We start from the raw sequence: 12,869 nt of genomic DNA on the forward strand, positions 1-12,869 counted from the left end.
AAACACACATCTCGATCTCCTTGGCTTCTCTTTTTATTTCTGTGCATCATCTTCATCTCTTCTGCACAACCCATATCTCTTCTGTGCAAGCCAAACAAAAATCAACATCTCCATCTCTTTGGCTTCTCTTTATTTCTACGCAAGCTGTCATCAAGATCTGGTTCGTCTTCTTGTTAAATGGGTAAAGAAGAATAGAGATAGTCAAAGTGCTTTTGATATTTAGTGTTGTTTGCATTGGCTGCTGAGCTAAAAAAAAGCTTTCATAGCAAAAATTAATATTAATTTTATATGTGCAACTTTGGATTGGTGGGTGAAAAGTGTGATTATAAGTTACAATCGGTGCTCATGGGAGAAAGCTAGCCTCCACAATCTAGTTTGTCCTTTTCTTTTGTTTTGTAAATTTCTTTATCAACAAATATTCTTATTAATCGGGATGCTAAAACTTTTGAGGCTTTGCTTTGCTATATTTGCAGGATTTGAACAAGATTCTGGCTAAACCGAACTGAAAAAAAAACCCATATATGATAGGATTGGATTTCTCGGTTTTATGGAAAAAAAACCGAATTTCACCGAACCGAACTGGTCCGGTTTGAACCGGTTTTCGGTTCGGTTCGGTTTAAATTTTTCAAAATTTAAGTTACTCGGTTCGGTTGGTTTTTGTAGTCTGAACCGAACCGAACCGAACCGTGAACAACCCTACATATAGCTGTATTTTCCAAACAAATTCTGTTTATGTATTTAGCTTTTAAGTATAAATATTCTTAATTGGGATGATCAAAGAGAATAAATATACTATAGTTATTGGAGGTTTATATAATTATTAATTTCACGATTTATACTTTATAGGATTAGTTAAAGTGTGTGTAAGTTGATCCGAATATTATATTAATAATATTTATATATATACTGATTCAAATATTGGTACGAAATAGCTGGGCGAAAATTTTGGCAAGTCGTAATTGTTATCGTGTTTTCAGCAATAGCAAAATTAAGATTATTACCACAAAAAAAAACTAAACGAGCCCAGTTATTTACTATGCTTTGCGAGTGAAAACAGAATAGGTTCAGACATTATATTAGCCGTTTTGCCCTTTGTTACATTTACTAATTGTCCCGGCAGTCATAGTTAATTTGAATTGAATTTTTTATTTTTAATTTTGATTGTTATTTTTTTTATGACTCGGTACATCAGTTTTGATAATAAACTCGATTTAAGTTCAATATTTTTATAGTATTTTTAATTATTTTTATTATTATTTGACAATGAATTATTGATTCATAAACTTCATGATTTGTTATACTTTTTTTTTTTTGATTATTCAATCTTATATCTTGAATTGCAAGTTAGTTGAGTTTGATTTGGAATGACTCGATTTTTTTTAAATTGATTTTTTTATTCTATCTTTTACCATTGAAGTATTGATTTTTTAGCGTGTTTTATTAAATATTATTTAAAAATAGATACACACATCAATGTATGATGGCTTATCCTAAGTATGAGGTAGTCAAGTTAACCCAAGTTAGCTTGTATTTTTTTATTTTTTTTATTTAACTTTGGTTTTTTGTTTTTTGCCAGGTGCTTCTTTAGAAAGTCTTATTTTTTTTCTTGATTTTTTTTTATATTTTTTAATTTTATTGTTTTGCATGAAATAATTTGCCTTTGAGCTTTGTTATTTTTTTGCTTTTCTTTTTGTTTGGTTACTTGGATGGCAAGTTAGTAAAGATAACCCGGGTTAGCCAGGGTTTTTTTTGTTGATGTTTTTTTTTTGTTAGGTATTTATTTTGAATTTTTTTTTTATCCTGATCTCATATCATGGATTGTGTGTTTGTTAGGTTATGTTGAGTTAACTTGAGTTTTTTTATTTAACATTATATTTTTTGATTTTTTTTTATTTATGACATTAAATTATTAAATTTTGAACTGTATATTTTTTTTCATTTATTTTAGGCCGTTTTGTTTTATATCCTAAATCACGATTTAGTAAATTCAATTCAATTTGTTTCACTTTATCATCGTTTAAATATTATTTTTTTCTGATAAAAAAATATGAACCGGCCTGCAGCGCAGCTAGGATGACACACACACATCTATATATATTGTTCACAGCAAAAGCGCTATTTCAGAGCCTGTACTAGTGGTCTGGATTGGATTACTGGATCAAAAGGAAGGCTGACAATAGCAGATCCATCATCAACATGCCTAGCCATAACGTTTCGCCTTAGAGGGCGACTTGCAGCAGCATGTGAAAGATTGTGCGGGGGCTTCAGCGCGTTCTTCCACCCCCTCTCAATTCTAAACGTCCTTTTCTTTTTCTCTTTTACAAATTGAAAAAGAAAAGCTCAAGTCCATTTTATAGGTTACCATTGTCTACTCTCAATCCCTCTTACCCCGCATTGACAAGAAAAGACTTTCTTCCACCTCAAGGACTTGCAATCAACATCAAGCGTTCGTCCTCAAACACTCTCACATCCGATGGTTATAAATCCATCATGAAAATAAGCCTACCTGTCCAACCATAACACTCAATCAAATCCCAGTTCCAATTCTGTCAAAGATTCTCTTCAGACAACTAAAGAAAAACGCTTTGCTCTCCGAGGAAGAAAAGAATTAGCCAGAGTGCCAGACAGGTCACTGAATCACACACTCATTAATTAAAAGATAAACCAAATGTTCTAAATTTAGAAATATATTAATATATTGTTTTTTTTTTAAAATTTGTCTTTAATATTAATATCTAAAATCATATAAAAAATATAATTTTTTAAAAATAAAAAACGTTCAAAATCACTTCTTAAACAAATAAACAAAAACACTCTTGATGAGCTACCATGATCCTTCATCCAAAGACACCCGCAACTTAAACAAAAACCCGTTTGAGATTGCATTTGAAAAAATACTTTTTATAAAATTTGAATTTTTTTTTAAAAATTAATATGTTTTAATGTTTTCAAATCATTTTAATATACTAATTTTAAAAATAATTTTTTAAAAATAAAATAATATTATTAATATATTTTTTATGAATAAAAAATACTTTAAAAAATAATTACAATTAAATTTTCAAACACGCTCACTAAACAAGGTAGAACGTATCATCTCGTAGATATCCCCAACAAAAAGCGTACAGTTGATAAAGCGTACGACATCGTTCAGGCACCTGCATCTTCGTTCTCAGATTAATCCTCTTTCCGTTTTTGACCCTATCCAGAATTTAAAATACCAATCCTACCATCGTTCATCTCGTCGAAAATCAAATGTCTCTTCCCACACACAAATAAAATCCAAATCCATTCACGTACTAAATAAAAGATCTCAAACCCTAATTCACTAGGGTTTTTATAATTACAATATTCTTTGATATCTTCATCTTTAAATCAAATCTAATCCTCTTATCCATTGTAATTACTGGATTAAATCTACCTGTATATACGTATGAAACCCTAAACTCGCCAAATTGCAAGCCATTTTGGATCTGCGATTCTGATTCTGATTCTGATTTTTTCTTCAATGGCGGATCAAGAAGAAGAGGAGTTGAGAGTGGCTCTAAGAATGAGCATGCAAAACTCGCCTCCTGAACCTAAGCGGAGCAAGCCGAGAGACGCTGGAGCTCCTGCGGCGTCACCAGAGGAATCGAGGCGGATACAGCGAGAGCTCATGGCAGCGGCCGCTGAGAAGCGGATGCTCGCGACGAGAATTGCCTCCCCTTCTCCTTCCTTGTCGCATTCGCCTTCTCCTTCACCTTCGCCTTCACCGTCACCTTCACCTTCGAAAGCAACAACTGATAGAAATCCTGGTAAAAGTGCGGACTGCGTTAGAGAGGAGGTGAATTTTGCTGCGAAGGAGGGGAATTCGGGACTGGAATTATCGAGTGAGGAAGTTAATCAGTTGTTTTCGATGGTGTTTGGGAGCGGAGTTTCGAAGGACATTCTTGCTCAGTGGAGTAACCAGGGCATAAGGTATTGGATAATGTGGTGACTTCCATATTGCAAATGGTTTTACATGTTTAGTTATGACACATTTTGATGGGTCATAATACTGAATTTTAGCAATTTGATTCTTGTTCAGCAACTGAAGTGGAGAAAAAGTGGTCTTATTGGTTCAGTGTAGTGATGAAAGGGTAGAGCTGTGTGCTTTTAAGGGCTATCCCCATGGGGATCCCATAGGAATTTGTATACTAAATTATTTGTCTTACAACTTGTTTGAGATCTGGTTCGTTTTCAAAATCATGATGTTGCAGAAGTTTCATTGGCATACCCATTATTGGTTAATAACATTTTGAACGTTCATATAGGTTTAGTCCTGATCCAGAAACATCTATGGGCCTAGTGCAGCATGAAGGTGGGCCCTGTGGCGTCTTAGCAACTATACAAGTAATCCCCGTGATTTCTAACGATGCTGTTTTTCTGTTGTTGCTAGTATCTTTAATCAATTTCTACATGATGTGTGTTATATCGAATAAATCAAGGAGTGGTTTTTTCTTTGTTTCTTTCTTGTGCTATGGGAAGAAGGGGGGTTACCGACTTACTGTCTGAAGGGTACAACTCATGCGTCCCTCTCTTTTAGTGAAGTGGGGTGCATGTGCATTTTATGCTGCTCTGCTTTTTGCCCTTGGACAAAGCTAATTAGACTTTGGATGTTTTGATGTCATCTTTTTTAAATTTTCATGCTTTAGGCAACAGTCTAGTCATTCATAGAATTGATTTTTAAATGGATGTCTATGCCATTCATTTTTAGATTTATTTATAATCAGTGTTGTCAAAGGTGAAAGGCGCTAAAAAGAGTCCAAGCCTATAAAATGTTGAGGTGCATGCCTGAATGAACCAAGGCGATATGCTATAAATTAAAACAAAATTAATACTATACCATACTATATTATATAAATCTAAAATATGTATCTTCCCAATTAAGATTAGATCATTAGAAAATCAAAAGAAAATATAAAATACCCTAACATAGTCATGTAAAGTTATAACTGATAGTGGAATTTATGGGGGCTCTTGGCAAGTTGAAGTCATGGGCGCGTGAAAGAATTTAGTTAATTATCAAAGAAGCCAAATGCAGGGTGAGGATGGCTACAATCACTGCTGCAGCAAAGATGAGAGAAAATGCTTTGAATTGAACTTGAACATGAACATGAACATATTTAATCCTGGTAGGAGTTTACTAGAAATTTTGCTTGAGGTCAACTAGACAACAGGAGCCATTGCCAAAATATTAGCTCTATCCGTTGATGTTAAGTTCTCTTCAACTAACATTTTCAGACTTCCTGACACGAAGATTGGTTGGATTCATCTAGTAGTCAGTATTAAAAATGGAGAAAGGCTGACTAAAAGCTATCTAATTGCTGATAGTTTATAGTAAATTTAGCTTTAATAGAATTATAATATATAAGAATAATTCATGTGATTGATCATAAACTACATTGGGTTTAGCAAAGTTGAGAGTTTAGTTATTGTGTTATGTATCCATTCCCTGTGTTTGTTGGTGATAATCTTTCAAAACACTAGCTAACACATGTGATTTTGACAATCTGTTGTAAATCAGATGATTATTTTAACTATCTAAATATTTGAAATAATTGTTATATCTTTTGACTTTGTGGTTATTGCAAAAAACTCTAGGCATAGCCCTTTTCATAAATTTTTTATTTTCAAATCTATGGATTGTGTATCATTAAGGGTTTAGATAATTTTAGGCTACCTCAAGCTCAAGGTCCATAGGCCATAACCAACCAAAGTAAAAAAAAATTCACTTCATAATGGTATTGAGCCATTGGCCTGATCATTTCACAATGCTATGGCTGGTTTTTTGAACTTCTCCAAAATGGAGTAGGGTTGGAGTTTGATTTCTTACTTGGAAATGGGTAGCCTATGTTTTTTGTATAAGGTAGTAATTGAAGTTATATAACTGTATCAATCATCATTCCTTTGAACCAGGTATTGGTTGCAATGTAAGTGTGCAGTTCTTAATCTCCTTATACCATTTCATCTTTTATTTTAGTTTTCTTGGTGCTATACTGATTTGCAGTATTCATAGCTTCAGAATCAGTTCAAAATCCCTATTTCTTACATTATTTTGTGGGGTTGTGCAGGCATTTGTTCTCAAATACCTTCTTTTCTTTCCGAATGAAATAGGCATAGTTACATCAAATGCACCACAAAATTTGGGCCCTGGAAGATTGTCTAAAGGTCAATATGTTGCATCGGATAATTTTGGTTCTCTCACTGAAGATGCAAAAGCAAGGTGATTATAAACCATCGGTTAAATATCACAATGGAAGACCTTATGCGCTGAAAAATTTACCACTTATGGTTTCACATGGTTTTCCTCCTTCCTGTAGCCTATCCTTTTTTTCAGTTGTATTTAAAGCTTGGAGCTCCATTTTTTTTTTTGCTTTCATTTTATGCTATTATTTATGATCCTTTGATTTACAAACAATGAAATTGTGGTATTCATTCCTGAGATGTGCTCAGTTGCTTTTTAAGTGCCGTGAACTGGTTTATTTTTAAGTTGTCACAGTTTAATATATCTAAGGTTTTTCCATTGTTCTCAAGTGAGTTATTTTCTGCAATGATATTCTTTATCAGTGAATTCTGATTTATATGTATGGTGGGTGTCATCAAGTTATTGATACAATGTTCCTTGAGTTTGTGATGGAGTTGGTTTCCTGGTGATGGATACCATATGAGCTGTATATGCTTTTTCCTGTTTATGCCACTTGATCTTTTGTAGAATATTCAAACCTCTTTGATCTTATATTTGCATATGTCATGAGCAACTCAGTCCCGGTTAAAGTTTAACTTTAATAGCTTATGTTCTTGTGTACTTGAGGTTTTTGAATAATTTGCCACTGCATATATCTAGACTAGTGGGCAAGTTTTAACAGCAAGTAGTGGTTTGAAAACTTATTATACCCTTGATTAACTATCAAATATGTGTAACTAGCGTTCTGCCTGTTTTAGTTGGAAATGAATGTTGGGATGCGTTGAAAAATTAATATGGTTCATGATCAATCTTTTATAGAAATTCATTTATATTTGCTCACTTTTCCATTTCCATTTCATTTCTGTAATTTTTTCCCATTCACAGAGCCCTGGTCAAAAGCATGGGCGAGATATTGTTTATGTGCGGAGATAATAAAAGAGCTGTGATTGCCACTTTGAATGTTGTTGGCCTTGACACCAAGGGCTTTGCAAAGAACGAGGTAAGTTGGTTTAGGTTTGATATCAATGTACTTGCAATAATAAGTTTAGAGATTGATTTAATGGAAACAACATGATTGTGATGACTATTTTGCACAGCTGTTTTGGATATTTAATTGCTGATAGGGGTTGTTTTCTATCTTGCAGATTGTTGCAAAAGCACTTGAGGGTCTTTCAATTGAATCTGCCTTTGATTTGCAAAAAATTCTAAGAATTGAAACACATACATCACAAACAAGTGCATTGCAGAAGCTCCATAAGGCGCTTCCTGTTTTCCAATCTCGTATGGGGGCACTGCTGTTCCTTATTTCTGCATTACTGTCCCGGGGATTGGTATGCTTACAAAGCTATCTCTTCATTTATATGCCCTTTAATGTTTTCCCATTTGAGAGTCTGATCTAATCCTCATCATTTTATGCTTGGAAATGGGGGCATCGATAGTCCATTTCAAAACCTATTCCTTTTGTGGAAGAGGGTAGGAGTGGGGTGGGATTGAGGTGTCTGAGATTTTAATTTCAAAGCCTTTTGAAATGGGAGTTTTGAGCTCTACTTTGGGGTTATGTTATATTAGTCGGAAAAAAAGATGGCTTCATCTTTCTCCAGTCTTATGCTGTAGATCACTAGCAGCCTTTTGAAGTTTCCTTGTGAATTAGTGGTTCTCCCTTTTTAGAATTGGATGCTTATGCCACTTATGCTTGAAAAATGTCTCTTCTATTCAGGACTCCATTCAATCTGACAGGGACGATCCCAGCCTTCCCCTAGTCACTGCTCCTTTTGGGCATGCTTCACAGGTATAATACCCACATATTGATCTAGGTTGTGTTATCTCGTCCCCCTCTGCTTTGATGGTATCTGTCCTTTGGTTAATCTTTGAATAATGATTGGATTTTTCTGGGATGATATCATTTCTTTTGAACATTGTGAAACAGGAAATTGTGAACCTTTTGCTCTGTGGACAGGCTGTCCCTAATGTATTTGACGGTAGGATGGACTTAGGTGGAGGCATGTTTCTAAAGGGCATATTCACGAGTGTGGAAGTTGGATTTCTCACTCTACTAGAATCCCTCAATTTTTGTAAGGTTGGCCAGCATCTAAAATGCCCTAAATGGCCAATATGGGTTGTAGGAAGTGAATCCCATTATACAGTTCTATTTGCTCTTGACACCACTGTTCAAGATGAGAATGAGCTGGAAGAAAGGGAATCACAGATCCGGAGGGCATTTGATGCACAAGATCAGAGTGGCGGCGGTGGCTTTATCAGTGTTGAAGGTTTCCATCAAGTCCTTAGGGAAGCAGGAATTAGACTTCCATCCGAGAAACTTGATCACCTTTGCAGCACTGGCTTTATTGTATGGAGTGAGTTCTGGCAGGTTATTTTGGACCTGGACAAAAGTTTGGGAGGCCTTAAGGATTCAAGTGGGTTAATGGGTAAGAAGGTGTTTGATCTTTACCATTTTAATGGGATTGCAAAATCTGATTTAAATGGAAGCCACACAACCTCTGGGGGTGAAACACCGGTTCAGAGACCTAGGCTCACAAAATTGAGGGTTTCAGTTCCACCAAGGTGGACTCCCGAGGAATTCATGGCAGATGTGGTAGTGACTTCCGGGCCTGTTGGGAATGAATCAAGTGGTAAAGACACTGAGGTGACAAAACCTGAGCCTTCCCAGCATGCACCACTGGTGGACTGTATTAGAACACGCTGGTCGCGTGCAGTTTGCAATTGGGTGGGGGATCCGCCTAGTATAGTGTGAATGTTTACCCTTTTTGTGATCCTTTAGTGTGCTCCTGTCAGTGGAAACACAGATGCCATACAATCCAAAAACAATCACAAAAACAATCAGCGTAAGGCATCCTCTTTTATATTAAGCAGGGGGGGTGGGGGTGTTAATGGTATTATCTTTCGCAGGTATGTGCAACACCATTTTCTGCTGTGGATTGTTGTAGCTTGCTCATTCTAATTCAATCTTGATAATGTTAGATACTCAGAAAGGGAGGTATACTGTCATGTTTAATGACAATCTGATGTGTAAAATTCGTTTATATTGCCTTTGTGTTGATTTGGAACGCCTTTGGCGAGGGATTGTAGGAATGCCAAAATAATCATGCATGTTCTTGCGGTTGAATATGTTGTAACAGTTAAACTCTGCCCTGGAGGAACGCAAAAGGGCAACGGAACAGAGTTCTTATTGGAGAGTTATTAGATCTAAGGAGAGATCCTGTTGTCATATTTTTACTTTTTATTCATAATATTCAACCATGAATTCCAACAAAGAGAATGGTTACTAATTTTTCATTGCTTCTATGGAACCAGCCTGGCGGATCCGGGGGGGAGTCTGGAGGGGGCAGCCAGCCTCCTATTTTTTTTGGTTGCTAGGGCATATATGATATAGGGTAATGACTGCCCTCTGCATCGAAACAGAATTATATAGACAGACGCACGCCCTATTCTATATATATCTAAATAATTTTTCTAGATTGAACTTTACATTTATTTGAGAATAGTTTGACACTTGTTTGAATTGAAAAGGATGTTAATTATTTTAGAGCATACCAATGTTTGGAACAATTAAAAAACTATTTGTACTCCTACTAAATATGAAATTAATTGATAAGTTTTGTATGATGAAATTATGTTGGGTATAATTCCAGATATGCAGTGGAAGAATAAATAAAAGAACTTAGTAAGCATGCCATGCTTTGTGTTTCTCATTATAAATTTATGAATGTTCATGGTTAATAGATTATTTTAATATATTTTTTTTGAGGAAAAACTTAATTGTTGTATTCTTTTGCAACTCCCGAAGCTAAATTTTTATATTTGTCATGTGTCTACAGAAAGTTTTATAGTTGTTGATGATGACTGTGAGTCATGGGCTTAATGTTGTTTAACTCAGTACGTTAAAGAGAAGTTTTGGGTTCCCAGATGATAATTTGACAAGGATTTTGTCTAAATACACTGATATGTTGATGCTTGTTAGTCATAGCGGGAGAAGGAGATCAACGGGGATTGAATCTTTATCATGGAACCTTGATTTGACAATTTCTGCTGTTGAAATCTCGGCTAGAAAACAGGGTTCTTCTAGCCTTGTTTTAGTGGTTCTTTGCCTTCGACATGGGTTAAATCATGGGGGAAAGGTTTAATGAATTTAACGCTACTCTTTGTATCTTTCCTTTATTTATACCTCTCAAGGTTTTATTAATTGATTTTCAACTTTTAACACACTTTTTGCATACAAGGCTCTTTTTATTTATAAAAAAATTATAAAATAGACTCAAACTCTTTTAATCCATTAAGGATTTTAAGTGCTACTTTACTAAGGATTCTGAATCCTTTTCCATCCAGGACTCACATTCCTAGCTTATATAGAAACTTGGTGAAAATAAAATTATTGGTGTAGGCAAAGCAATGGTGACGTCGTGGACAATTAGAAGGCTCTGTCTGCTGGAAGAGGTGTTGAAGGTTGTGGAGTTTGATCTTTCCATTGGCTTGTCATTATAAACTTTAATTGGCAACGACAAAGATTTTGCTTCTTTAGCTGATCACTTCCAGATCCCATCATCATCAAAAATAACATCTCAACATATGATCATCCTTTTAGTTTCTGGATTATACAGTTTATAACCTTTTGTCTCATTACTTTAATAAAAAAAGATATATTTTTCTGACTTGTTATCAAATTTCTTCCTTAACACATTGGGAACATGAGAATAAGCAATCCAACCAAATATCTTGAGATGAGATGACTAATATTTGGTTTCTTTTGACTCCAAGCTTCTTGAGGAGTTATATCATGAAAAAAAATGTAGGACACCTGTTCAAAACATAAAATATCACAAGCAACTGCTTCTTAAAAAAATCTAGGTAATTTTTTATAATGTAACATCTAATTATGTCCATCACAATTCTATTTTTCCTCCCCGCCATCCCATTTTGCTGAAGAGTGTATCTAGCATTCAATTGATGCTGAATACCGTACTTTTTCAAGAAATCATCACAAACATTATATTCTATAATTTTCCTATGAAGTAGCCATTTAATTTATTGCAACTTGTCTGATGCCATGTTCTGCAGAGTGAACAATTCAGTTGCCTTGGCTGCTCCAACAATACTGGTGAAAAGCTCTTTGGAACTGCTGGAGGATTGAAGCATGACAGCACTTTGTGTTGGTAGGTTGAGGCAATGGATTATCGAGCAGGATCTGAAGGATCGGTTTTATGACCATCCACACGTTGGGATTGAAATCATAGAAAGCGTGAGTCCCTTATTGGGAATGAAACGGGAGGAACCAGTGTTTGTATCTGCATGACCCAATGACACCAAAAGCAACTCCAACTAGCATTTTTGGTTCATTGGTTGCACTCCTGACCCAAAAAGTCCTAGTTGGAGTTGCTTCTGAGATATATCTTCTCCCTTGTTCCCAGTGTGGGATTGCGGCATTCAAAATATCAGCAGAAGAGAATGCTTTATCAATGCTTGCTTCTTAGGAGAACGTGCGTGTGCTCTGGTTCCATGCCTAGGTGGGGACTTGCGTAGGATCAACTATCAAGTGAGAATAATCTCCTGGTTAGTGAAGTGAAGCATCAGCAACAAGAAGAGCACAAATATATCAGAAAATGAATACTTGACTGTCTCTTTGTGTCTTCTTCAGTTTCATATTCATCTACCTATCTCAGAATCCTGTTACAAAGTTAAAGGAGAGTTACTCTCAAAAAAGAAAAAAGAAGGAAAAATTAAAGGAGAATTATTAGAGTCATGATGGGAAGTGCAAGTATGCTTTATGAGCTACTGAGTGCAGAGAAAAGCCTTTCTTTGAGGTAGGTTGTATTAGCAAAGTTGATTGGAGCTTCAATGCTTAAAATGAAGACACCAGGGATCCTCATAGCTTCCTTGTAATGATGAAGATTACGGAATATATCTGTCCCAGGTATGTTTCCCAGAACCAGAGTCTTTGGCCTTGTGACTTGAAGAAGGATCTTGAATATTGATATCCCTACCTGTCCATCAACAGCATCTGGTTGTTTTGTATCATCAATGACATGAAAGCAGGAATCACTTTATAGTGTCTTTTCCCAAGATAATTGGAAAAAAGGAAAAGCAACTTAAATCCTAATTAATAAGTAATTCCTGTTTACTTTTTCAAGCCTGTACAGGTTTAGTTCTGGTACCATTATCTAAAACTTGAAAACCCACCACAATGGCAAGGCCGTCCTGGACAGAGACAAGAATAACACCAAAGAAAGCACACAACATCACAACAAAATCAAATTTGTCGATCTTCCATATCTGGCAAGCAGCTGCGATGTCTATGAGGCCATTTACTGCTGTTACTATGATGGCACCCAATACAACATTGGGGGTGTACTGGAATACAGGCATTAGGAAGAGGAGGGTCACCATAACTGTCACTGACATTATAATGTTGGAAACTGACGTTTTGGCTCCTGCATTGTGATCGACAGCAGAACGAGAGAAAGCTCATGAAATTCGAAGTTCTGTCTTGATACCATGGATGTGTCTTATATTTTGAAGCACTTAATAGCATAACAGCAAAGAAAGAAAGGATAGTAGACTGTATATGTTAGCACCTGCTGTAACACAACAGGAAGTGGCGGAGCCAATCACATTCATTAACCCAATTGCCATCATTTCCTTGTTACCATCT

General features: G+C 35.5%; 2 protein-coding genes across 2 annotated transcripts; one reads left to right on the forward strand and one right to left on the reverse strand.

Annotated features, from left to right (window-relative positions):
- Nucleotides 1-3,207: 3,207 nt before the first annotated feature.
- Nucleotides 3,208-9,246, forward strand: LOC118043160 (uncharacterized). The gene is made up of 7 exons (XM_035051062.2): nt 3,208-3,957; nt 4,293-4,371; nt 6,093-6,244; nt 7,091-7,205; nt 7,351-7,536; nt 7,923-7,994; nt 8,133-9,246. The coding sequence occupies exons 1-7, from the start codon at nt 3,509-3,511 to the stop codon at nt 8,955-8,957; spliced, it is 1,878 nt and encodes a 625-aa protein (XP_034906953.1). The 5' UTR covers nt 3,208-3,508; the 3' UTR covers nt 8,958-9,246.
- A 2,736-nt stretch (nt 9,247-11,982) lies between these two features.
- LOC118041459 (probable sulfate transporter 3.3) lies at nt 11,983-12,850 on the reverse strand. Its single transcript, XM_073404599.1, has 3 exons — nt 12,793-12,850; nt 12,373-12,648; nt 11,983-12,218 (listed from the first exon to the last, which is right to left on the reverse strand). The coding sequence occupies exons 1-3, from the start codon at nt 12,848-12,850 to the stop codon at nt 11,983-11,985; spliced, it is 570 nt and encodes a 189-aa protein (XP_073260700.1).
- Between the last annotated feature and the right edge of the window lie 19 nt (nt 12,851-12,869).

The sequence above is a fragment of the Populus alba genome, chromosome 14, assembly GCF_005239225.2.
Source record: "Populus alba chromosome 14, ASM523922v2, whole genome shotgun sequence".
Lineage (NCBI taxonomy): Eukaryota > Viridiplantae > Streptophyta > Magnoliopsida > Malpighiales > Salicaceae > Populus > Populus alba.